Source organism: Cygnus atratus, chromosome 5, assembly GCF_013377495.2.
Source record: "Cygnus atratus isolate AKBS03 ecotype Queensland, Australia chromosome 5, CAtr_DNAZoo_HiC_assembly, whole genome shotgun sequence".
NCBI lineage: Eukaryota > Metazoa > Chordata > Aves > Anseriformes > Anatidae > Cygnus > Cygnus atratus.
Window position 1 is genome coordinate 33514635 of NC_066366.1, and position 25408 is coordinate 33540042.

The following is a 25408-nucleotide window of genomic DNA, read 5'->3' on the forward strand; positions in this document are numbered from 1 at the left end:
CCACATCTGCCTAGAGGCGGGCAAAATCCCCTCTCTCCCCCTGTACAGATGCTCTCAGACACACTCACACATTCTCGCTCCCCATCCTTCCACTGAGGCCCTCCCTAGCCCCTCACGGATCCGCTCATGCTCCTGGCTGCCTCCCGCAGCGCAGCGTGAGCCCAGCCCCTGCCCTCCAGCAGCCACGCTCCTGTGAACCCGGCAGACCCATCCTGACATCTTTAATATTCATAAAAGTCAACCCCAGTCTAAAGAAAACGTGGCTGCTGATGAAAGTATTTACATTGCAAATCGCTTTTAATAACCCTCCAGTAGTCAGCTTGCTGATAAATGCTAATCTGTCTATCAGCCCCCCCCCCCCCAAAATATAATAATAATAAAATAAAAATATAAAAGAACCCGAAATGGAGAGGCAGAGAGCTGGGAAGCAGACAGTGACAGTGAGGGGGCCTCAGCCCCAGGCATCCCTGACCAACTGTGAACTCCTGCTCCTTCTGGAGGTGCAGGATCAGACACAATAGCTCCATGTTACACAACATCTCACCCGATTTTAGCCCTCTAAAACGTTGAACACTGGGCATAGCCAATTGCGTGAGCCCATCCAAACCACTTTTGGGGTGGCCCAGAGATCACACACACCTCGGGAGAGTTAAACCCAGCAGCCTGCCTCCCATCCCGGTGCGCTGCCATCTCTCCAGTCAATAATCATCTGCTTTTTGTGTTTTAAAAGATCGCTGCTGCTATTTTAAGGTTGCACTCAATTTTGTCACATTCGCCATATAAGCACGACTTGGAATATTTCAATATAATTGTTGTGTTGCAGTCCCCATTCTTGCAACTCTTATTTGCTTTCTGGGTAATGGAAGGGGTAAAGTGCTTCTGAATCACTTCTTTTATACCTATTATAAAAAAAGGGGGGGGGAGAGGAGTGGAAATGAGGGCTCGAGCTGTTTCCCCTTGTATCATATCACCATGCTGACGGTCCCCAGGCTGTGGCAATGCCCTGCGCAGAGGCTGGGAGCCCAGGCAGGTCCTGAGCCACAGCTCAGGTTTGGGCAGTGTGACAGAGCCCAGCTTATGCCATGCACACAGCCTAATAAAAGTGTGCTTTTACACGCCCACGGCTTTAAATGTCCCTATTAAAAAGCCGTGTTCCCCTCAATTCGGAGCAATCGCCAGCGCTGCGAGGGCGCAGAGTGCTCCGTGTGCACCTCACCCCAGGCAGCCCAGCTCAGCCCCCGCATTTGGGCAGGATTTGTGCTGTTTGCCTGGCACCGAGCCCCATTAATATTAATGCCATCCACAGTCCTGCTTGCAGGGAACGAAACCAAGGGGAGAGCGGCAAGCACGCAAAAAACAGAGCAAGGAAAAAACATCTGGCGATGGCTTGGCTGATGAGAAGGCCAGCACTACGGTTCTGTTAACGTGTGCCTCCGGGTAATGCTGCTTCATTGCCATCATGTTCAGTGTGGATTTAATGGAAGACAGTCCCCCAAAACCACATGGGTGATTTGCCCAACCTGTGCTGCTCCTGGGGGAAGTCCCCCGAGAGCATCCTCTTCTGCAGCCCAGCCCCTCTGCAGCTGGGGGCCATGCCGCTGCTCCCTCATCCCCATCTCAGGGCTGTGAATGTGCCCACAAGGATGCATGCAGGATTCACACCTCGGGGATGTGCTGACACACACAACTCCTCGCCCCTGCTCGCCAGCAGCCACCCCCCCTCCCATCTCCCCCCTTGCATCTCTCACTTTTATTTCTGGCCACATCCCCACACTCTCCCCCCATCCTGATTCTGCCATTCTTCCCCTACCCAAACGCTTCAAATCTTCCCCTAAACTTCCCAGCACCCAAGGACCAGCAGGTCTGGGGTCCCCCCGTGTTGCAGGGACCTGGCCGAAGGCTTGGGCAGGGCCAGAGGCTCCAGGCAGAGCCGGGGGCAGAGGAGACTCAAGGCTGCAGCAGGAGAGAGCTCTGTTCCCTGCCAGCCAGGCTAATAACCTTGTATTAAATTACAGGCCCGGGCTTGTGGTTTGTTTATTTTTATTTTTTTATAAGCTGTCTGTTTAGATTTATCAGCATAATTCCTGATAGTGCCTTGTCGGGGATCATTACGATAATCTCAGCACGGTGTCTGCCGGGGAGCGGGGAGGCGAGCAGGGGGTGCTGGGGAGCAGGGGCTGGGGGGCAGGAGCCACCCGCAGCTCTGGGGGGGCTGTGGGACCCCGATGAGGGGCAGGCACACAGGGCCCCAACCCCTACATGGGGACCCAGCTGCAGGGGTGGCAGCGCCAGGGCAGCTCCAGCCAGTCTGGTCTCCAGCCATCCTTCCTCATCCCTCCAAAGATTTTACTGGGAGGAAGAGAAATCTTGAGAGAGGGGGAGAGGGCATGCAGAGAAACCCAGAGGACACGGTGAAGTTGGAAATTAGAAGGCTCTGCTTTGGCATCAATCCCTCACCTCCCCTTAATTCCCTCTAATTGCACCATTTATTTGAATAAGGCTCCTCAGAGCAGAGCGCAGAAGAGGAGGAGAAAGGCAGGAGGCCCCCGGCCCAGCCACGCGTCCCCAGCCCCCCGCAGAGCTCCGTCTGTCCTTCCAGCTCATGCATGCAAATACACATGTGCAGCCTTCCTCCTCTTCCTCATCCTCCCTGCAGCAGCAGCCAGGCCAGCTCCTGCTCTGCCCCTGCCAGCAATTCTCTTGCACCAAGACCCTCGCCCGCAGCAGGGGATGGGGACACGTCCCCTCACCCTCCAGCAAGGCTGCAGCCGCCCAGGCTCATGAGAGCCCCCCCCAGCCCTGGGAGAAGGGGAAAAGCAAGTGGGAAAGAGCTGGAACCTGAAGTGCTTTGAGCGTTGCCCCAGCAGGGGAGAGCAAAACCAACACCAGGAAAACTCCCTCCTGAAAGGGAAGGTAGGGCTGTGTAGGCAGAAACTGGATAATATGTTATCAGCCCCATTAAAAGGAACCAGGTAGAAAGGCCTTCCCTAGGGGAGAGCTAATTTATTCTCTGGTTTATTATACCTCCAACAAGAGCCTCAAATCTCTCCAGAGAGGGGAAAAAGCACACTGCTGCTGCAAAACCGCTTGCAGAGGGACCGCTCGCAGCGGGTCGGTGCTGCAGGGCAGATGAAGCAGCCCCGTGCTGGCACACAGCCCCCATGCCCGTGAGATGGGATGGGATTGGGCTGCTCCTCTGGCCTTTCCGGGACCAGAGGGGCAGACCAAGCTCCCCCCCTGCTGTGGCGTGTGCGGGACACGAGCCCGGCTCACTCTTCTCTGGGCAGCCGTGAAGCTGTGCGGCCCCAGGCATCCTCTCAGGGTGGCTGGGCAGGATCCAAGCACCAGCGAGTGTCATCTCCAGCCTGTCCCGTTCCCATCAATCCCATTAGCTGCGTGGGAGGCAGAGCTCCTAGGAAGAAAAACTCATTCAAGCTGATGAGCATAAGATAAATAACTGTCCGGAGGGGGTGAAAAAACAAGCAGGAGGAGGGTGCTGGAGAAAGTCCCCTGGTCGGAGGTGAGAGCCAGCAGGCAGGGGCCAGGACAGGGCAAGGAAAGCAGGGAGCAGCCCCTGGGGCCAGAGGTGTCCTGTGCTTCTGGCCCCACAGAAAGAAGCCACAGGAATCCCAAGGGGGAGCGGGGACACCATGCTGAGGCCCTTTTTTGTCACTGTAGCGTGCCACTAGGGCGTTAGACAAGGTGTTCCCTAAGCTTCATTTCCCCGAGTAGCCCCGAGGCAATGAGCACCCTCGGGTGATGCTTGTCCCCCTGTCACGCCAGGACCACGGCCACACCGCCCCCAGCCCTGTCTCACTGCCACGACCTACATTCAGCGTCCCCAAACACACAGCCACGCACTTAGCTGCATCAAACCCACCGAGTGCTGCATGAGGCTAATTTCTGATCAGGCTGTCACGCCGTATCACGTCAAATACCTTACAGGAGCCTAAGCGTATTATGCCGACGCAGCTACCTTTGTCAACCAAAAGCTGAAATCTCATCACAAAAACAATACCAGCTTTATCCTTCTTCAGCACCTCTGGGGCAAAGCTGCCTTGGGGGCTTCTCCCAGGTCACGGCACCCCAAGCGCTGCCCAATCCCCCTGCCCGCGTCCCCCTGCCCCAAGGGTCCTGCTCCTCACACCCGCAGCCCAAAAGCTGCTAGTCTGGGGCTGAGCTCGGAGCCCCACAGCAGTGCAGCAGGACCAGCCTCGCTTCCTCTCTAAATGATTGCTTTAATTAGCGTTCGGGCTGATGTAGGTGATTAGTTCCACGGGAACTTTTGCAGCGGGCAGACAGACCAGCGGCAGCCCTGCGCTGCTTTAGCATTTACATGCTTTAATGCCAGCCTCCCTGCCAGCTGCCAGTCCATCTTCATTAGTCCACACGAGCCTTTCCTGAGCCTGTCTGGGGCTGAAGTGCCTCAAAAACAAATAATTGCCAATTACAGGTGCCCTGCGATGTGGTGGCAGTGCCCTGCTCTGCAGGAGAGGCTGGAGCCAACACACGGCCAGAGCCAGCCCCTGATGCTATCAGGGTGTTACTGGGTTATTGGGCTGGGAGCTGAGGGAAGGCATTCTTAGCTACGATGGTATCAGGGGCCCAGCATTAAACCCCAGGAAAGGCCGTGACACCAGGTGCTTTCTCCCTTTCCCCAGTTTGCTCACAGCAGAGCACCTACAGTGACTGGTTCTGGGCTCCTGTTTTCCTCCTGCCGTAGCAGTGCTGGATCCATGGCACAATGTGGGTGTGAGCAGTGGCTGAGCCTAAGATGTAGAAAGAAGTAACCTCCAAGCAACCACGAAATCCCTAGGTTTTGCACAAGCTTGCACACTGCCTGCTATTTATCTCAGCCACTGTAAAGCTGGATGGAGGCAGGAGCTCTGTGGGCAAGCATGGAGAGCCAGAGGGACTTGGGTGTCTCCTGAGCTTGGGAAGGGCAGGGGCTTCGGTGTCCATCTCCACCAGCCAAGCTGGAGCAAGGACAGAAAGAGAAACCTCAGGCTCCAAAAAAACCCACCTGTCAGCCCAGAGGAGGAAGGGGCACCACAGTTAACGGGCTGAGGGCATCAGCTGGAAATGAGAGGCCATCCCCCCGTGCACCAAGCTCTGCACAGGGCTGGCAGCAGTGTGACATTTGTGTGCTGCACACCAAGATCCCAATTAGAGGCGGATGGCTCACATGCTGCACGCTTTAATTAATTTGCCTTTTCCTGTTGGAGAATGACTTCTCTGACAGATTGGGATCAAGCAGAGAGGGCAGCTACTCCCTGCTGAACTGCTCGTCCTCAGCCCCAGCAGCAGGGGGAGAGGACAACCCCAGGCCTTGGCCTGGGACAGGCTGACAGCAGCACAAGTCCACTCCTTGGTTTTGGAAGAAGGTCCAAGGGGGGCACCCACAGCTCTGCTGCTGGCCTCCCCAGGCCTACGTGTGCTATGAGACAAGCTGCGATGAGCAACTGCACCCCCTGACATGTGGGGAAAGGGACAAAAACGGCCACTGACACCGGTGACGCCAAGGAAGAAGTCTCCGTGCACCCAGCTGTGCCCTGGCTCCTGCCCTCTTGCTCCCTTCCTGGCTGTCCTGCAGAGCTGGGGTCCCCACACCACTTGTCTGCAGGGTCACCCCGTGGTGGCCCTGAGGCTGGCGCTGGTTGGTGCAAGGTGGGACTTCAGGGGAGTTCAGTGGAGGTGCTGGAGACAGAGCAGGAGGCCAGCAAAGGAGAGAGGACAGAAAAGCCAGGACTTACAGGACAAAAGGGCCTCACCACTTTGCTGCACTGCCTGCAGGGCTTTGGCAACCCCATGTTTGGACCCAAGGGTCTCTCCTTGCCACCAGCTGCTTAGGTGGCAAGCCTGGGGTGCTGGAGCACGCATCTACTGCAGGCAGCTCCAACCATTACTTCCTCCCACTGCCCCAGGCTTCTGGCACCTTCTCTTTTCCTATCTGACCTAAGTAATCTCGTGTCCTCAGCTGTCCCCCTCCTCTTCCAGCTCATTAGGGCATTTGGAGAAACCTGGCTCCTACCAAACCTGGACAGCCCACCATTAACCTCTTTCTGCACCCAGAACTAGCTCTTACTTTTGACTCTAATTCCCAGCTCAAGCAGTTTCCATTTCCAGGACTTCACCTCTCACCCTGAGGTGACTCAGTTTCTTTAGTAGCCTCTTGCGAGGGACTTTATCAAAAGCCTTTTGAAAGCTAAATAAAATTCTCTGCACTGCATTTCTCCCAGGATTTTGTTAGCACATTTAAAGGCTCCTGACAAGCTAAGGCTGACAAAAGCTTTTGGTTTTTAAGATTATTTCCTGCTCCTAAGCAGCAAAACTCTCATTTTGCTTCCTAAATTGGGCCAGCAAACGTGCGTGGCTCCGGCTTCCTCAGGCAGCTCGTGCTGAATTTCCACCTCGCTCCTGGCAGGGCATTTGCCTCTGTGCTGCGTTACTGTGTTGCTGTGTGTTTTTCTGGGAAGGAGCCCCTGTGCTGCCGCGGTTGCCCTGGAGGTGGGCAACCCCCCAGGCTCCTGTCCCACACAGGGCTCTGTGCCTCAGGCCGCCATGGCAGCTGAGGGGTGCTTCTACACCCACACATGGAGGTCAGCCCAGCCCTGCCCAAACAAAGCAACCACCAAAAAGCCTCTTAGGCTAAAACATGGCAGTCTGAGGCAAGGAAGAGAAGCTGAGCTTGGCACGTTCTAGGTCTGAACTCAAAAAAATAAAATGTGTTCTCTGCATACAAGCCCACCACCTCTGAGAGCACCTGCTGGTTTTGTGACCACAGCAGGACATCTACCAAGCACATCCAACATCCAAGGCAGCATCTGAAGAGTAAGCCCACCCACGCCCAGTCCTGCTTAGAGCTTGTTGAAGTCAGGCCACAGCTGTCATCAGTCTTTGGCCCAAAGCTACAAAGCAGGTTAGGAGAAGCGTCAAAGGCGCCTGCTCTGAGGCCTCCACCAGCCTTACCTCATCCGGAAGGGCCTTCCCTGCAAGCCTCAAACCAGAAGCTGCTCGGGAGCTTCAGATGTCCCAGGCCAACGCCAAACAGAGCAGCTGCAGTTGTCTCGTGCTCCCACTGGAGTTCACTGCTGCTCTGCCACCATCTCAACAGGGACAGGTCTTGACCAAGTGGAAGCCCTCAGCCGAGCAGGCTTCAGGCCCTGATGCAGCTGTGTCACAGGGACCTGGCCAGCGTGCCCAGCCCTGGTGCACACCAGGCCTTTGAGAATCTGCCAGCACTAGAGCAAGGCCTCCCAGAAGACCTTTCCCCAACTGCAATGGAAATTTTTCTGTAGGTCGTTTGGCTCTGGCTGTGGAAATGGACATCTGTAAACGCTCTGCAGCACATCTACTGAGAACGGGCCTAAAGACTCTTCCAGGAATCACGCAGGGAGTGGGAACAGAAGATGCCAGGATGAGCTGAAGCAGAAGCAGTTTTTTCCAGGCTCTGTTTTTCTTTGTTTTCAAGCAGAGCAGTAAACAGAGTTCTGCCTAGACCTGCACCACCCTGTCTGCACAGGGCTTCAGCTGAGACAGTTCCTCTGGCTCCCCGTGTCAGCACATCCTCAGGCCAACCTACACTGGGATGCATGAAACCTTGCTCACCGCACAAGGGAATCCCGTTTTTCAGGCTGCTCTCCTGTCAGATCAGGGATGTGGTTGGCTCAGGGCAGGTTTTAGAGCCTCATTAACACTCTGCAATGAGGCCTGGAAGCAGCTGATTTGATTTAAGGTTCATTTCCAGGCTGTGATTTAAGAGAAGATTTGCTTAATGTTCTCTAACAGACTCTTCTGACTGGGAGCCTGAGTGCTGCCTAATGACAGCCTTATTTATCGTAATGTCTTTGCAGTGCACAGTCTACAGAAGCAGGGCAGGAGCGCAGCAGCTGCTGGCAGGTGCTCAGATGGCAGGGGAAGCATCCCTCAGCACAGAAAGTGGTAACAGGCACTGGGGCGTGCATTCCTTTATCCAGGACAGCCAGACATTGCATCTCCTTTCTGCTTTAAGAGGTCAGCAAGACAGATCTCTCTGCTTGCCTACAATAGACAGTACTGCATCTTTACATACCTTTCTGAGCAGGATAGGAGAAATACTCTCCCCTTTCTCCCTGCTGCAATACTTGAATGATGGGAAATGCAGGAGTGCCTGCTCATCTCCATACTGGTTAAAAGGCAATTTGCAATCAAGATTCTCAACTTCTCCTCTGTTTCCCCATTGTGAGCCTCCAACTCAAAGGCTGAGCCTGTCGTTCTCCTGGGAAGGGGATGATCATCGTTTGACATTTGTAAGCTACCTCAAGCTTCTGAGCTGGATGTAGCTATCCCTAGGCCGATCACACAAACATCCATCAGACAAATAAAGACAGTAGGTCAAGCAAGGGTTTGTCATATTTTAATGACATTGATCTTTGGTGTTTCCCTCGTCAGCACTCACGCTCTCCCCGTCCTTCTTCCACAAACCTGCTAGGGATGGAGAGTTACAAACGAAAAGGAAAATCACATTTGAGACTAAAAACAAAATATCAGAGCCTTGATTTCTCCACTAGAAACTACATGTACAAGGTCAAGATTTCACATGCAACACCTTACATCACAGACCCATACCTCACACCCTGGCCTGGAGCTGAAAGACATTTCCTGCCCCCTGCCAAGGAGGTGCAGCTCAGTCCTGGCACCACGACACCACTGGGATGGCTCATTCACGTTTATGTTGGCACAGCTTAGGATATCCTTGTGTGAACTGCATCCCGACTAGAGAGCAGTAGCCCCTGTCCCTCTACCCATTCATATAGCAGCTCTGCTTAGGTTCCTGCCAAGTACTAAACTAATTCTAAAAAGGAAGGATCCCCTCTTGCGAGCAGTTCCTGAGCCATGCAGGTTTTGACGAAGCCCAGCTCTTCCCAGAAAAGACCACAACACAGGCAGGAAGGGTCCTGGAACACCATGCTCTGAGGGGTAGCAGTGCTGAGCCACGGAGCAGGACTGTGGCCTGGAAGACTCCTCCACTCCAGCAACAGCACTGGAGCATCATGCCCAGGTTTGCCCAGGAGGACCTCCAGTCTCCAGAAAGATGCTGCAGGCCCACTTCCCTTTCTTCACTCTACTGATCAGCCCCTGGGCATAAAAGGGCAGGAAAGAGGAAAAGACGGGAAAGGAAAGAAAACGAAAGAAGCTTTACAAAGGATGACACTGACCAAATTGCAGGACTAGGGCTGAGCTCAGGGGATCCCACAGGACTTCAAAATCTGCATGGGGTGCAGTCAGCATGTTTTTATAATCCTGTTAAACTATTCAGCAGCGGGAATGTTGGAAGTTAAGGTAGTATGCTTTCTTGCCCACGACTTCCTTGAAGTTCTTATCCCTTGCCACTCACCCAGGATATAGAAACCCCCTGAACCACCAACATCCTGTCAGAGCCACAAGTCCCTACTCTTCCAGCTTCTGGCCAGCTGTGAGGTACAGGTCTCTGCTGAGCAGTACAAGGGTAGCACCAACACACAACTCATCTCTACCTGTTCCGCGACTCCCCACTGGTGCTGTCATTACTATAGAAGTTGGTACTGTCAGGAAGATGGTTATTATTAGTTAGGTCACTGTATTCAATTGGTCCCTCAGTGTCCATGGAGGACTGGGCCTGCTCTGGCAGGTCCAGGTCACCGGTGCCTTGTCCTTCACTCCCGCCAGGGGCTGTCCGCAGGCTCAGGCCATGCTCTGACAGCTGCATAGACTCTGAAAGGATCCGTCCCTCCAGCTCAGCTGCCAGCTGCTGCGAGGTGGACTGCTGTGCTGCTGCTGTGCCCTCAGCCCCAGTGGACTCTGCACCCGTCTGAGAGCTGCGGTGGATGCGGTGACTCACGATGATGTTGTTGCCGAAGCCACCCATGGACGCCATGGTGGTGCTCTGCTCCCGCTGGACCACAGCTGTCATGCCACCTTCTGCCATCAGCCTTTGGATCCTACTCAGGGCATCCTCCCCACTGGCCCCATACTCTGGACCTTCACCTGCAAGAGAGAGCAGAAGCAATGTTGGTGCACACGGCAAACTACAACACAAAGACAAAGCATGCTGGGTTGCTGAATCACCGCGCATACGTGCTGGGACAGAAGACAGGATTTGCTCCAGAGGGAGCCCAAAGTTTTATTTTGCTAACTTTCACTGACGTGGCAAACAAATGCAGCACACTCTGTCAAGAAAATCTTGGTCACTCCCACAGGTATCCCTCACAGACTTGTTTGTCCAGGCCTTGGAGAGGAAGCTTCTATCTAGCCATGTGGGTCAGCCAAAGAGGAGGCAGAGGTGGTCTGTTTTCTCACAGCTGTGAAGACAGTCCAGCCACTTCCACAAGGGCAGGAAGAAAAGAAAGCTCTGTTTGCATTGCAGTAAACCAAATGTTTCACCATGGTTCTCAGATGGGTTGTAATGCGTCTCACCCATCTGAGAACACCCCAGGCAAGCAACATGAAGGCAATCTTCCCCAGTATCAGGGAGGACATGGGCAGCTGGCCAAGTGCAGATAGCAGCTACAGAACACAGTCTGTGCTTCCACATCACCTATGACTGAGGAAAGATCAAGCGTTTAGTCTTCTGCTCTCCTCAACCGGTATCTTTTGAGGAACACAACGAAAAATGATCTAGGGTCTTTGCCTACTCTGCCTCTGAGAGTTCCTTTCATGGTCAGGTTGTACTGAGCTCTGATGGAACCATTGTCAGATGCCTTAGTTGCTAAAGATTACCTTTGAAGAAGAAAATTTCACAGAAAAATAGCCCATGCAGGAAATTAAATCCCTGTGGCAGGAACATCCAGCCCAGTTCTGTTTCCCAGCATCCTTCTTTTGCTACAGACCTTAACCAGACTGTCTGGGGAAAACAATCTGTAATCATAAACTGCCAGAATCATTCCACAGTGGGATCCTGACTATTCTTATTAAAGAGATAAATCTCACTCCCAGCTCCATGAAGCTATCACAGTGCTGATTAGAGGAGGAGAAAACCATGAGCTCTCCTGGCACCAAGGAAATCAACACAAATGTCAACAAGGCTAGATGTAGGCAGGAGTTAAAACACAATAAAAAGAAAATGCCACATTGACTAGGAAGACAAAGCGTTTGGGACTTGGGATGAAGATCATATCTCCAACATGGGATCTGGGGTATTCAACAGCCTACTCCATGCTGCTGTAGATGGTGTTGTTCGTGGTTTTTTTTTTGGAAAAAACTAACAAACATAGTTAAAGCTGTTAACACGTATGCACCCGGTCAGTAACAGCTTATTCCCCTTCTTCTTCAGCTCAGTGGTACTTGCATCAAATACCACTGGCTTCTTCCACCACAGAGTAAGGCTAATCTCATCTTCAAGCAAGTCTGCTGACATACTGCCCTGCTGTAGAAATACCACGGATATTAAGAACAAGCTTAATTCTCACAAGAAGACTAAGTCTCTTTCTACTAGGAATGTAGTAAGCCTGCTGTATCAACCATACATACAGCAGTGACATAGCTCCTTGATTTAGAGCATTAGCGAGACCACAGACACCAGTAACCCCATGAGAATTTGGAGCAGAGCCCAGAGGACTGTGCAAAAATGACCTCCTGGGCAGAGCCTGGCCAAAAACTGTAGCAGAGAAATCCTGTTCAGGACATGGTTGGTGCATGAACTAGGAACCAGGCTGACCAACGCGAACAAGACTGAGAACAGAGGAGGCTATTAGAGGACTAGAAACTTGAGCGTGAAAAACATGAATGCCACGGGATATTGGCACATTAATCATGAGCAGGAGTAAGTGGAAGGTTTGAGAAGTGTGGTTTTGAATTCAGTCGTCGTTTCCTTCTGAGGGCATAGTCGTAAGCACTTTGTTAACAACCATCTGGCCAGGCCGGACAGGAAGCTTGAGAAAGCCAAGATGTGCAACCTAGTTTAGAGGCTTGCCAGCCTGCCCTATCTACGCGAGCCCTGGAACAGCAGGTACTGTGCTCTTGACAGATCGCTTGCTATAAACTGGCCCATACAGGAGAACTGGAGCTGCAAATCAGCAAGGGTCCCCAGACAATGTTCCTTAACATCAGGAACATGTGCTTCACGAGGGGAGCCCATGCAGACAGCGCACACCGCAGCACTCCCTGCTGTTGCCTTCACCTTAATTACCATGTGCTGTGGCTGACTTGCCAGTCGAGGTGGCTGCCTGCTCAGGAAACAGGCATGGGCTGGTGCTACAGAAGGAATCAGTGAGTCCCAAGCCTTCAGGTTATGAGGACAGAGAGACAGCAGTATTGGAAATGCCAGAAAGACAGACCATCAAAGGTGAGAAGTGAGCCTCACCATTCAAGCAGCCACAAAAGCACCTCTGCTCTGGGGGCTGGGGAGCTGTCCTCCCTTTTCCCCCCTTCTCAGGTTCCCAATTTTGGCTGACTGGTTTGGAGCAAAGCTTCCTGAGTGATTTGCCTTGAGCTGAGCTACAGCACAGATTCATGCACAGACCATTTCTACTATCTGGAGCCTCCCACACATGTTCTTCTCCATGCTGCCAATGCAGACCACACTAGCCCTCAGTGCAAGTGAAATAGAAGCTAACTTCCATTTAGTGGAGGTTCAGACTACGTACATGGGCACTTACCCAAAACAACAGCAGTGCTGTAAAACCCACACCTGAGGTCACCACAAATTCCAACCTGCTGCAGTGGCCAAACTCCATTCTCTGCTCCACCAGCTGAACAAAACCAGGACAGAGAAAAACCTGCGCTGGTGATACTTTTTTTTTTTTTTCTCTCCAGACTCCAAGGGTTTTAAGCATAACCTGAGCTTGTGTGGGATGAGTAATCCATGTGACAGCATATCTCATTCTCCACTCAGAAAAGGCAATTCCTCTTCTCTCATTTTATGCTCAGAACTACATTCTGTTCTTCCAAGCCCTGTAAAATCCTTCATCCTCAACTAACATTCTTCTAAGCCTACCTTCTTGGGTCAGGAAAATAGAAAAACAACGCAGGGTACTAAAGACAATGTCCAGACAACTGAGCTAACCAGTTCCAGAAACAGACTGTGTGTGAAGTACCAGGGTAGGCGTAAGACCTGGCAATTTCTCCTCCACCTCAGCTGTCCCTATGTCAGAATCCATCACAGGGCAGGAAGTGATCCCAAAAGTCTCCAAGTTTTGGCCAAGGACACTCAGTTTCTGTGCCTGACAGCACAGAAAAGCATCACATGTTGTTCCCTTCCACAACACAAGTATTACTGTTGTGTCTACTGTGCTACTCCTACAACCATTTTATACTCTACCCAAAGTAACCTCTCCAGAGTTCCAAAACCCCATAAATTTCACAAACATGTACCAAAAATTATACCACGGACCAGTGGATTTCTGTCACTCTAGGTGACTGGCTCAAACAACTAACAAAATGGTAACTAGGATACTCTCTAGCTAATGCATCTGTCTTTAGAAGCCCTCTACCACACCACTCCAGCAAGACAGGACTTTGGTGCGGAAGACTACAAAGGCAAAATGCCCAACAACCTTTCAATGGAGCTGGGCATAAGACACAAGGAGCAGTGCATAAGGAACATTTCCATTCTTAAACAAAGTGAACTCTGCCACACTTACAGGTAATAGGACATAAGTTCTAAGTTACCTGTGGACATGGAGAACACACACCTGATAGAGCAAAGCCCATAGAGGCAAGGGTGAGATCAGGCTCATCTGCAGCTGATATCCCTCTTCAACTTTTCCTATTTTCAGCTTTCCACTTTCTAAAACAAGCAGTAGTTAGTAGCTGTGCTTGCAAACAAAGCTACAAAATTAGTGTTAGAACTGCAGAGACATCTAAGTCTTCAGAGTACATGGAACAATAGCTCTGAGGTGTGAGCTGACCCACTAATTCAGATGCTCAAAGACAAAAATATCAGCACTTTTAAATTAATTCACTCCTTGCAGAAGGAGAGGAAAGGGAGGGTCACAGCTCTGCCTAACCAGCTATGAATAATCACATCTCTCAGTGCAAGAAGAAATACTACCAGTTACTTTCCTCCCCAACCTAGCTCAGAAGCATGTTCATGCTCCCCTTCTGAGGTAGCTAATCTAAACAGAAAAAGCACAACTGCTTTGACTTGTAACCGATTTCTTAACAGCATCTCACTTTGGTGATTTGTAGAGTGAAACTTATTTTTCTAATTAGAGTTTAAAAATTGCTCTATAATTTAATCCCAAGAGAGCTAGGTACTTGAAGTACTTAGCACTGCGAAAGCTTGCACAGTACCCGACGCTATTTTTTAGTGAGCACTTTTCAGAGGGTTTTAAAGAGAAACTGAACTTCATAGTTCTATAGGGCTTGTAACACACATTTTACCGATTTGCAGTTCTATAGGACATGTGACATTTTACAGATGGACAGGCAGATGAAAGGTTAAGGGATCTACCCACGTTTCTGCCTGGAGAACAAAAAGCAGATCTGGAAATAGATCTGTGGTGTCCTGGATCCCATTTGTGTAGTTCCCACACTAATCCCCAAAAAAGTCACATTACATCTGACAAGAGCATTGCAGGAATGTGTTCAGCTCATGCAAACCAGCATGTTTCTTCGTGAAACACGTGAGACTCTGCTGGGGTCACAGTATTCCTGCCCATGCAGGCCACAGCACACGTTCCTAATGTCTCAGATCAAGCATATTACATTGCATCTAGGCACACTGACTGTGCTCATAATTGCTGCTTAGGCATCCTCAGGATGTTCTGTTTGTATCACAAAAGTTTCACCTGCATGTGGTCTCTTTTCACTACTGTTTGAGCAGAATGAATCCCACAACCCTTTTTCCTCCCAAAAGCACCAGCTGCAGCCTCTGAAAGCAGTTGGACAGGACAGAAATGTGTACTGGCCAGTGAATTTAACATATTCAAGTAGGTTTTTTTAAAAAACTTTACATGACAGCAATGTGTTGCTTCCTCAAAGACAGGCAAAGTAGCAATCCAACGACAGCAATCCACTGATGGCTACGTAACTGGTGCCTACTTGCACAATGAGCATTTAGCTAGCTATCAGAATTTTAAGCCCCAAAGACAACACAGATGGGAACTAAGATGATGATTGCCACCCAGGTATTTTTACTAGTTTTGGAAATACCTTTTTCCTCTTTTCTTTTAAAAAAAATGGATTAACTTGAAGATGTATCAATACACTGTCAAGAGCCAAGGACAGCGTGGGCACACAAACGGACAAGCATCATGCAGCTCTGCAAAGACACCTTCACCTCAGCCTGCAGCACCTTTTCTTTCCATAGGTCCAGCCCCTGCCAGCTGCTGCTGCTTACAGCACACTCCACACTCTCAGCAGTCTAAGCAAGTGTCAGCCACAGCGTGACCCAATCTGGGCTGGGAGTTACTATTTCTAAAGGTTAAAGAGAGGTCATTAACACTCAAAGAATCTTGCTGGTTTTGAGTGAGATTTAATTTGCCAGTTGAATACACATCCTTCCCCATCATGACTGTCCATTTGCAAGGGAAAATGCAGTATAATGCCCAACAGATTGTTTCTAATTAAGAGTGCCTCAAAGTTACAACTCCATCACAATTTCCACTGTGTCTGTCAGCTTAAAAGAAAGTAGTAGACAACTGAAACACTGGTTTAGGAATTTCTTAGTACCCCTCAGTTTTCCACACAAATCTAACTTTGCTTGGTTCATGTGTGGCTGGTGAGCAGAGCTCACAAAGCAGCTATCAACTGCTGTAAAACAAAATGATACAGACATTAGAGGGATTCACTTCTAATAAAGTCATCATATACTCATTCCTCCAAAGGAGGTAGAAAGATAATCAGAACAGCAAAGTCCCCGCAGAGCTTTGCATGAGAAAAGGAAACTATTTATACCAGCACACAGCTTAATTAGATTTCTGATGCAATTCTGCTTTTTTTTTTTTCCTGTACAGTAAGCACATATCTGCAAGAAATGCTCTGATCCAGAACTCCCCACAAAAGTAGAGCTGACAGGACATAGGACAGAAGCCCACTCTTGTGGGTAGCACTAGTCTTTTTGTTTTTAATTTTTTTTGGCAAACATTTGGGGATTTTTTTTTCTTTCCTCATGATGAGGTGATAACTAAAGCACTTTCCTTTACATCACTCAGAATCACATCTGATTTATCCATTTTGCTGCTGATAATACTGCTAAGCCCTTATAGTGATTTACATCTTCAAAGCCCCATACAAAACACTAATTAATCTTCACAGCCCCTGGTGCACTGTCTGGGAAGATTTATTCCCATTTGGTAGATGATTAATAGTTTGCCCTAGGTCACACACCAAGTTAGTGGTAGCACACTTCTTTTCTTTGAATATTCCTGACATCTAGATCCTGCTATGAGTGAAACTCTGTTTACCTTCAACATGGCAAAGAGTTATGGTAGATACAGTGGGCAAATTAACCATCACAAAAGCAGCATCTAATCTAACCTGTTTAAATGCACTGCAGGCGTATTAAGAGATTATGATGCTGAAATAAAGGTAAACGTAATGCCACGGCAAGCTCAATAGGGCTCAAGCTCTACTAATGTGAAACAATAAGACTCTTGGATGAAACATCCCACTGATGCCACACGTCCCTGAGGTGGTAGACAAAGTAGCTGAACAAGCCAGTCCATCCAAACTTGTCTTTCCATTTCACAATAGGCCCTCATGCTCTTCCTCTGTCAATAATTACAGTTGTATTTGGATCCTAAACTCTCCTGATAGTTAATCTCTTCACATGTCCTCAACTGCATTAACTCTCCCCGTTTTGGTACAGGAATTTCCACTGAGAATGTAAATGGCAAAAAGAATTGATCAACTACAACATGTGAATCATCTCCAGTGCATGCGCCTGTCCTGGAAAAAACTTCCTTTGTTCTGAGAATCCATATAGTGGACAGGGGAGTGACAGCCCATTTTGCACGTGAAGCCGCTTGTGGAAGGACATATGGTAAGTCAGTCTGAGCCAGAGATCACACCAGCTATGGAACCTGACAACCTTCTTTAAAGCAAGAGACAGACAACAGGAAGTCTTTGTCATTTGCTTGCTGTCTACACTCCTTTTCTTCCACATGCCATGTGTTTTGCCCCACTGTGGATAACTTGCCCAAGGCACTAGTAAAGAACAACCTTTCCTCATCTCACTAACAAGTATACTTACAAACCATGTTTTAGATCTGAAAATTGAAAGGCTAATTAAAGAGAACGAGGACATGAAGCCTTCAGATGACTGCAGAACAGCAGCTGTGGGAGGAAGCCACTGGAGAAGTCCTCTGATTTAATAGAGCAGAGAGAGGCTGCAGCATCAGCCATCGCTGCACTGATGCAGGAAGGTCCCACAGCTGCTGCATACCCTACGTACCCCTGTTCTCGGTCCGCATACTACATTCAGTGGAAGAAACAGTTCCCACAAGCTCGACACTTGTCCAGACATCCTGTATTCCAGCTGAATTCACACGCCCTCAACTGCATTAACTTTCTAGAGAGGTTAATCCTAGTTCTGCTGAGATAAGCAGATGGGAAACCCCACAGGTCAGGAATTTGTCATTTAACTTTGAACACAAGAGCCAAGATCAGAGAAGCACAAAGCCTTATCCCACATGCTGGATGCTGCACAGCAGCAATTGTGGAAGAGTTGCAGGCTGATGAGGATCTCCCAGAATGACAGAGCACAAGCATACAGGCACAAAGAGGCAAGTCATGGGGCTGCTTTCCAAAGCCAAATGAGTTCATCATGAACCAACACTTTCAAAATTGCCTCTCTGGTTTTCTCTGCCTTTCCCATATATATAGTGCCCAATGCATTCCTAGCCAAGCGTTCAGAGCACCAAAGCACCGTGGTATAGTAATAGAGACAGGAAGCCTGGACAAGATCACCATGCTTTCAAAAAATTGGTGATTTGTTACCATAAAGGAATTGCACATCAGCTTCTTACAGCTCCTTACACATTGATAAATTTTCCCAGACTAGAAAACATTAGAGATGTTTTTGAACAGCTGAGCCGGACACTCATCAGTCTTTGTCAATCATACTAAACAGAATACTCATACCTGCTTTGTAAGAAGCAATTTACAGTATTTTATTTTGTATCCAGAGGCCGAGTTTGTGAAACCTACACGGGTTTTAGGCGCAGAGGTTGAAGGACCAACCTAAGCTCTAACAGAGGCAGAAAGGATGATTATTAGCAGTCTGCAGGCTTACTAACAGTTACAGTTCAGGAGATTTGTAAGGAGCGATGCCAGTACAACTGACTTTACAAAGATGCAATGATCTGGAGAAAAGTTCATTTTGCCCTGTAAAAGCACATGAAAAAGACATCTTCTCTATTCATATGGATGGAGATTCATTGTACTGACCATCTTGGTCTGGCTACATGTAAATTAGGCTGGACAAATCTGTGCTGAAGAGATGTAGGAGTGTCCAAATGGATCTCACGATGTGGAACCTATGTGAAAACTCCTCACCCACCAAGTAAACTCTGTCAAGTAAGTGACTGATTGAGCTCCTACCTTCCCCAGTCCCTGCAGAGGCGGATTCCTGCTCCTGTACCTCCCTCTCTGTCTGAGTCTCCGCATTCTGCAGCTGAGGCGCCAAGGTCTGGGTACCCTGTGAAGTCACAGAGGTGGGGGGATTTCGGGGTTGCAGGCCTATGGCATTCATCAGGCCCATGTCCCTGTCTGTCCTCCATGTGGCTCTGCTGGTTCTGAAAAGAGAGAAAAACAAGTAAGACCAGGAGCATTGGAGGCAATACGCCCCAGCAAGATGGAAGCATCCACCTGAGCCTCCATTTCTTGCCTCCACCCCAACCACACACCTTCCAGCCACTGTGCAGAAAGGGGCAGGAGGAAATCACCACCTGCACTTACATACAGACATCCCTCTGGCTTCAGCTGGCTGGTCTCCAGTTTTAAGCTACAAGAGACTTTCAGTCCACTCACCCTTCCACAGAAGCAGTGTGTCTGACAGGCATAGATAGATATCCCTGCAGTATCACAGCCTGTAGAACAACTTGCTCTCAGGGTCACCGAGTTAAGTCGACAACACAAATGCAGCACAGGACCATAAACACACACACAACCTCCCTCTGCACGTCAGCAGGACAGTTTCAGCTCCCGAGGACACAGCCTGTATCCCTTCTCTCCTCTGGACCTCCTAGTTTGTCAGCATCACACATGAATGCACTCTGGCAGGCATTTCTGCTCGTTCCAGTCAGACGAGAAATTCTCTGTTCTCCAAAGTAAATAACAGGAACTGCCTCAAGGCTCATTAGCTTCTTCTCAGAGACAAACAGTTGAAGTGTATTCAACTACAAAAATTGAATATTGGCAATGCTTGGATGCTCTTTCCAAAACTGACCTCTGGCTATAAGTGCTGGGAATGGTAAGGAGTTTCTAGGAAAGACTGCCTCATCACAATCTACATTCTTTCATAAGGTTTTGAAACCTACCATACTTTTCTTGCCCTGTCATAGGGAGCTAGTTCATTCTCGGGCAGTGTTTCTGCCTCTGATGCCTCAGTCCCCTAAAGAGGGGATGGAGCTCTCACCCTTCAAGCTGTTCGGAGCAGCTTGTGAGACTGATACGCGTTGTCAAAAAAGGCAAGCAGTGGCAATATCCACGCATGTGGCAGAGAAAGAATCTCTACTTGTTAATTCACCCTCAGTCAGGCCAGGGCTGTAGGATAGCACAAACACCAGCTCATAACTTCCTTGGGATCTTGGAGCTCGTAGTTCAGAAACAGGACTGCCATCCTTTTGTCAAGAACAGTTGGCTTAAGGAGAAGTACTCTTCACTGGGGAAATAAGGATGGTGCTGCTTATTTCTCTCGTCTTTAGGATAACTGATGGGTGTATCACTGGGCAGACTAGATGAAACAGCCAACAGGGTTCTCAAGGGATTTAGCTTTATTTTCAAAGTTTAGACCTGAGAAACAACTGTCCCATGACTAGACACCAAAAAGATGAAAATCAGACACAAGTGCAACCTGCTGGATTTGCGTTTGTTTCTGCAAACTGCCACGTGCTTCAGTTTATCCTCCAAAGGCACCATATACTTTGCAGAATATCTTTGATGCTCCAAGCCCCGCATGTTCCTTCCACAGCTTGATCAAGGATGCTACTAAGGCCACGGATGCCATGTACTTCACTATCACTGGCAGCATTTTGGGGCACTGAATGTTGCTGGCAGCATCTCAGTTGGCCCAAGCCGTACCAAAGAAAAAAAGGGGGAAGAAGTGGTGCTCTCATATGTAATGAAGACAGCAGAAAGGGTCAGCCTACTCTAACCCACACTCAGGAGACTCACCCAGGCCGCTCGGTGTTCCTGCTGCTGGAATGCACAGCGAAGACATTCTCGTTCTGCTGGTCCCAGTGGTACTCAACTCCAGAGTTTAAGGCCCTTGAAATAACAAAGAAGAAAAAAATGTATTAGTATGGCAGGACACTATTCCGTCCAGCATACGTTACATCCCCACAACATGGAGGACAGTGCTGATTCCTGACCCACAGAGACTGCAGATATAGCTCAGTTCATGTTTTCATTACAAAGGCTCATCATCACTTGCAAACATAGAGTACTGTACTACCCAGATAGCTCTGGAATATCCCATTCCCATTCATTTCAATTCAATATTAGCACTGAAGCACGGCACCATGAGTGGAGAGATTTTCAGGAAATGAAGACATACAACTGTGTGTATAAAATCAGGTTACCGTACCTCCAAGTGACTAAACAAAGAATTGGAATGGGAAGACCAATTCTCTTTGTGGTGTCTGCCAGCATTTCCTGTGCTAGGTAATGCTAAGTAAAATACTGCTCTGTATTCTACATTTAGTTTCTTTGCAAAAGGTTCTCGTTCTTTCCATCTATAAATAAATCTCTATACAGCCTTCCCACTGACAGTCACTGCAGAACAAGGGCAGATGCAGAGGATATTTTCGTAAGGTTTCACAAAAGAGTTTGTGCTGGATCAACTGTCTCTCTACTGGGAAAGTCCAAAGCTTGAATTTTACAGCTAATGCTACTAAGTTTAGCAAAACATCGATGCTTTGGCAAACTTTCACAATGCATTTCCTAAAAAGCTATGTAAATCCAGGGCTGGCTAATCACCTCACAGGAACAGGCAAGGTCAACAACATATTGTGAATCACCTCTCCACTGCTGAAGACACTAAGCTGTCATAACCATGAAGCTCTAAGTACACCTCCCACAATTTCTGAGGCCCTACAGCTCTTTGACTGGAAGAGAGTGAATCCAACTTACTCCATGCCATACATGTTAGAGCCCTTCTAGTCACGTAAGAGCCCCCAGCTTCTCTTACAGGATCAAAGCAGTTAACTGTGGGATTTGGCCTAGTCAGCCTAGAAGCCCTTCTCCCACAAAATGCATGGACAAGACTGTAGTTATCTGAAGTCTGGGATAACAGGAGGGACATAAATATAAGCCTAAGAACCATCCACAGGGCTTTGTAAGGCCACTCCCTCCACAGAATCCAAAGTGTGACGACAGGACCTTGCTTGGGAAGGATCCTTTGGGCAGATGAGCCACTGCAGTAAGAGTAGCTCCCAGGACTCCAGGAGCCATGCTGCAGGAGTGCAGCCAGCAAGGTGTGTGGGAGACCTTCATAAAGTGCCCTCACTGTTTGCCTGGCCGATGGGCTTAGGAGCAGGCCTCCTGCCCTACAATCACTGGTTACGCTGTAAGGAAAATGGTCTCAGATGATAGAAATACGCGCACAGACAGGCCAGCAGCTCGATACACGCCCTGGAGAAGCAGGGAGCACCTGAGGCTCATGGATCCCAATAAGCTAAATGAAGACAGAAAGCAGGGGGCTCCCTAGGGCACTAGGAAGCCCTGTCAGCAAGTTACATGGTGAGACAAGCAGAGGGACTCTCTAAACCAAGAAACAGGCACATGCTGTACAGTGTGAGAGATTTCCCACCTACTGCTGTGGCCCACCTCCAAAAGCCCTACGGGGACTGAATTCGCATGGGGCTGTCCTCACAGAGAATTTCTACAAGGGGTTTTGCCATGCCATGCTGGTATACCAGCTCCCTGTGAGCTGGCCTGAGGATTTCTAAGCAATGCCGTGTACCGACTGCTGGACTGCAGATTTCTCCCCACTGGTGCTAGCTACAGAAAACAGGCAGAAAGTTAGCAGTGCTGTGCAGCAGTCACCATAAGGAGGTTAAAAAAAAAAAGTCCTGCATAGACAGAAGAGAGTGGATGGCATTGAAAAGCTGTACTAGCATCACCTCTCAGGGCATGAACTAAGGATACACCCACAGTCTAAAGGAAGGATCCAGGACAAGTAGTTGGTAGCTGGTTATGGCTCAGGCACAAACTGAGCGTATGTATACATGAAAGCACACGTCCCTGTAATGAGATGTCTCAGTAGAACTGCATTGAGAACCCCAGCTTAGAAGAGGCAAGGGTGCTGCAATGGCAGAGCTGAGTCTGCTGGAGGCCTGGGGCAAGGCTGCTGGGGTGACAGCACCCCAGGTCGGGACCAAGTACAAAAACTGGAGAAAATTAGGTCAACAGAACCATGCACAGAGTCTACAGGAAGCAATAATTACTTTTTTTTTTTTTTTTTTTTTTTTTTGCTGTGCTCACCCTGTGCTGCATTATACCCCATGAAAGCAGCTGCCAGGGAGACGCAAATTTTCAATGACTCTGGAGTTTATTGACAGATGGTAACTTGCCACTGCACACTTACCAGTCCCTCTCTGGCTGTTCATCCTGTGCCCAGTTCACTGAGATCTGTCACGCTTTGCTGTCTGCAAAGCAACACACTCCCTCGGCAAGGGAGACTTTCTGACCTGGTAGTCAAATTTTCCAGAAAAAGCCTGGCTTCCTTGGCATATGCAGCTGTTATCCAATAGAGTTGTGACCCGTGAAGTGACCCGTGCTCTACCATGCCCTCCACGCTTCTTCATGCTTTCCAAAGTACAGACACGGTCCCCACAGCCACATACACAACTCGTATTCCTCACCAAGCAACTGCGTGCTCTGTTTGGTTTTGTCAGTTCCCACCTCTAAAACCCAGAAGACTGCAAAGCTTTCCCTAAGCCAAATCACGAGCTGGCAATACTGAGTTCCCCCCTTCCCACAAACACCATGGGTATGTACTACACAGAAAGCTCAGATCCTGCACGTGCATGCACGCATACACACTTTGTGTCTGATTTATCTCACTTTTACAAAAGCATCATGGTACCAGGCTGACATGCAATGCAAGGTTAAATACTTCATCCCTTCTCCCATCCATTCTGCAGAGGCACACTGCTGTACAGCCAGGCTGTCGTTTAGGAAACTCCCTTCCAACTCTTCGCTGTCAATTCACACCTTTCCCTGGACAGTGAAATCAATATCCATTCCACTGAATACATGACTTTGCACACTGGTTTTAAATGCTGCCATTTATCAACTATGTTTCACTGCCAGGGACCTATTTGCTATTCATTTACTGCCAGAGAATCGAGGATTTTGCTTTCCTTTCCTAAGAGGAAGATCTGTGGCAGCCAATGTCACTGCTCTCTTTGCTGATTCTGGGAATGCTTAAGCCAAGGTCACTAGACCTATTCATGATGGGAGTTCAACATCTTCACTACCACTCTCACCTGGCTTTTTAGTATACAGTGAGTACGTATGTCTACCTGCAGGGCCAGAAAACTGGCTAAGAACAGACAGTGGGGGCACTCCCCACTGCAGCAGCAAGCATCCTCACTGCTAACCTTCAGCAGACCCTTCCTCCACCAGGGCCAACCAACCAACCTGCCCTCTCCCAACTCCACCTTTTGTAAATGACTTTGAGTGATAAAGCCCTCAGCACGATCTTTCCTTTTTCTTGCAAGTATGTACACCTCTGACCTGGAACCCACAGCCACAAGGCAGATATCCAGCTTGCTCCTGATTAAGCCTTCCAGCCTTTGGATGACTGAGACTATGCAATGGGGGCTTCAAACTGCATCAAGGTACAGCAGAGAAAGCAAATATCTGAACCTATTAGAGGGAGTTAGGTGAGCAGTATCATTCATATGAAGACCACCATTTCCTTTCCTGATTAGCAGAGATTTCATTAAAGAAATGCCACTATTATATGGGTTAAGTGTCAGTTTTATGACCACGTTTGCATTAGAAATTGTGTCAGATATTCATACCTTAAACTAATACAAGTACATAATATATTGACAACCACAAGTACCTTCGTTTAGAACAGATTTTCAATTAAGCTTAAAGATTTGCACTGGCTTAACCACACCTATTTAAAACAGTGCAATCTCTCTTGGCAGAAAATCTAAAGGTTTTTTTAACACTCTTTGCAAAATATCACTTGATTTTTTTGTAAATTAGCAAGCCTTTTGCAGCACGTTTCCCAGGAGATTTGCAAATCAAGGCCTGACTATTCATTTCACAGAAGCAGAGCTTACACTGGAGAAATGAATATTTTTCAGGTAATGGAAGCATTTAACTTTTGCTCCATCAAGCTCTAGGCTTGGAATGCTAGAAGCCCTTTACATTTTCCAAGGCATAAGGTAGACGCTCTGTGTAGCATGGAGCATGTTGCCACTTGGCTGTGGATGCAATAAGGAGGACATATATTGCCAGGGGCTTCAGAGTGAAAAATTGCAATTCTCCACACTGTGTCAGTCATGGACAGTGAAGTCCACTTAGTCAAGTTCTTTTTTTTTTTTTTTTTCCTCCTTCTTATGGCTCTAAGCTCTTTAAGCCCTCACTGGAAATTTCCATTAGCTTTGTTAAATGCAGAGCTGCTCTGAGACAGGCTTTCCCAGCAGGAATCTGTTCCAAGGTGGACTTTTCCTTCACGCCTCTGTCCAGCTCATGTCGTTAATGAGCTTGAAGAAGATGAAGGGCACAGACTTGCACGCTTTGCTGAGAGCTGAATAAGGACTTAGAGTGGAGCCTGCTAAGTACCAACTGGCAATGAGTTCAGTAGTACAGCCTCTCCCTCTTCATGGAGCTATGCAGCTCAGGTATGGCCCCTTGAGGAACCTAGGACCAGTCTCTAGGAATTAATGACAAAATTATTCATATGTGACAAGAAACATGAAACAGTACTTACTGCACTGGCTTAACCAACATTTGAAAAGTAAACTGACAAAGCACAGGTCAGCACAGAGTGACTTAGACATCTGGGCAACGCCCCACCTGGAATATCCAAAATCAGGGGTTGAAGAGGAAGAGGAGGAGGAAGAGGAAGGATTAGAACAGAAGTTCTTCAACTCAGCCATAAAAGTAAATCTCAGCAGCAAGAAGGCAAGACAAAGAAATCAGTTGCAAGCATGATATGGATGTCCAGGAAGGCATAAATAACATTTGTTTACTGTCTTTTCACTTAAGCCATCCCCAATACTGAAGGACGTACCAGCAGTGGCCAAATGCACCGCTCTTTCAA

General features: G+C 48.8%; 1 protein-coding gene across 7 annotated transcripts in view; it reads right to left on the reverse strand.

Moving 5' to 3' along the window:
* Positions 1–8379: 8379 nt before the first annotated feature.
* Positions 8380–25408, reverse strand: part of AMBRA1 (autophagy and beclin 1 regulator 1) — a 130593-nt gene continuing 113564 nt past the window's right edge. For all 7 annotated transcript variants that reach the window (XM_050711045.1, XM_035539684.2, XM_050711047.1 and 4 more), the window contains 3 exons: positions 20296–20388; positions 18502–18695; positions 8380–10005 (listed from right to left, as the gene is read on the reverse strand). In XM_050711045.1, coding sequence (XP_050567002.1) covers positions 9512–10005; positions 18502–18695; positions 20296–20388 — 781 coding nt within the window. In that variant the 3' untranslated portion in view covers positions 8380–9511. The remainder of the gene's footprint in view (positions 10006–18501; positions 18696–20295; positions 20389–25408) is intronic.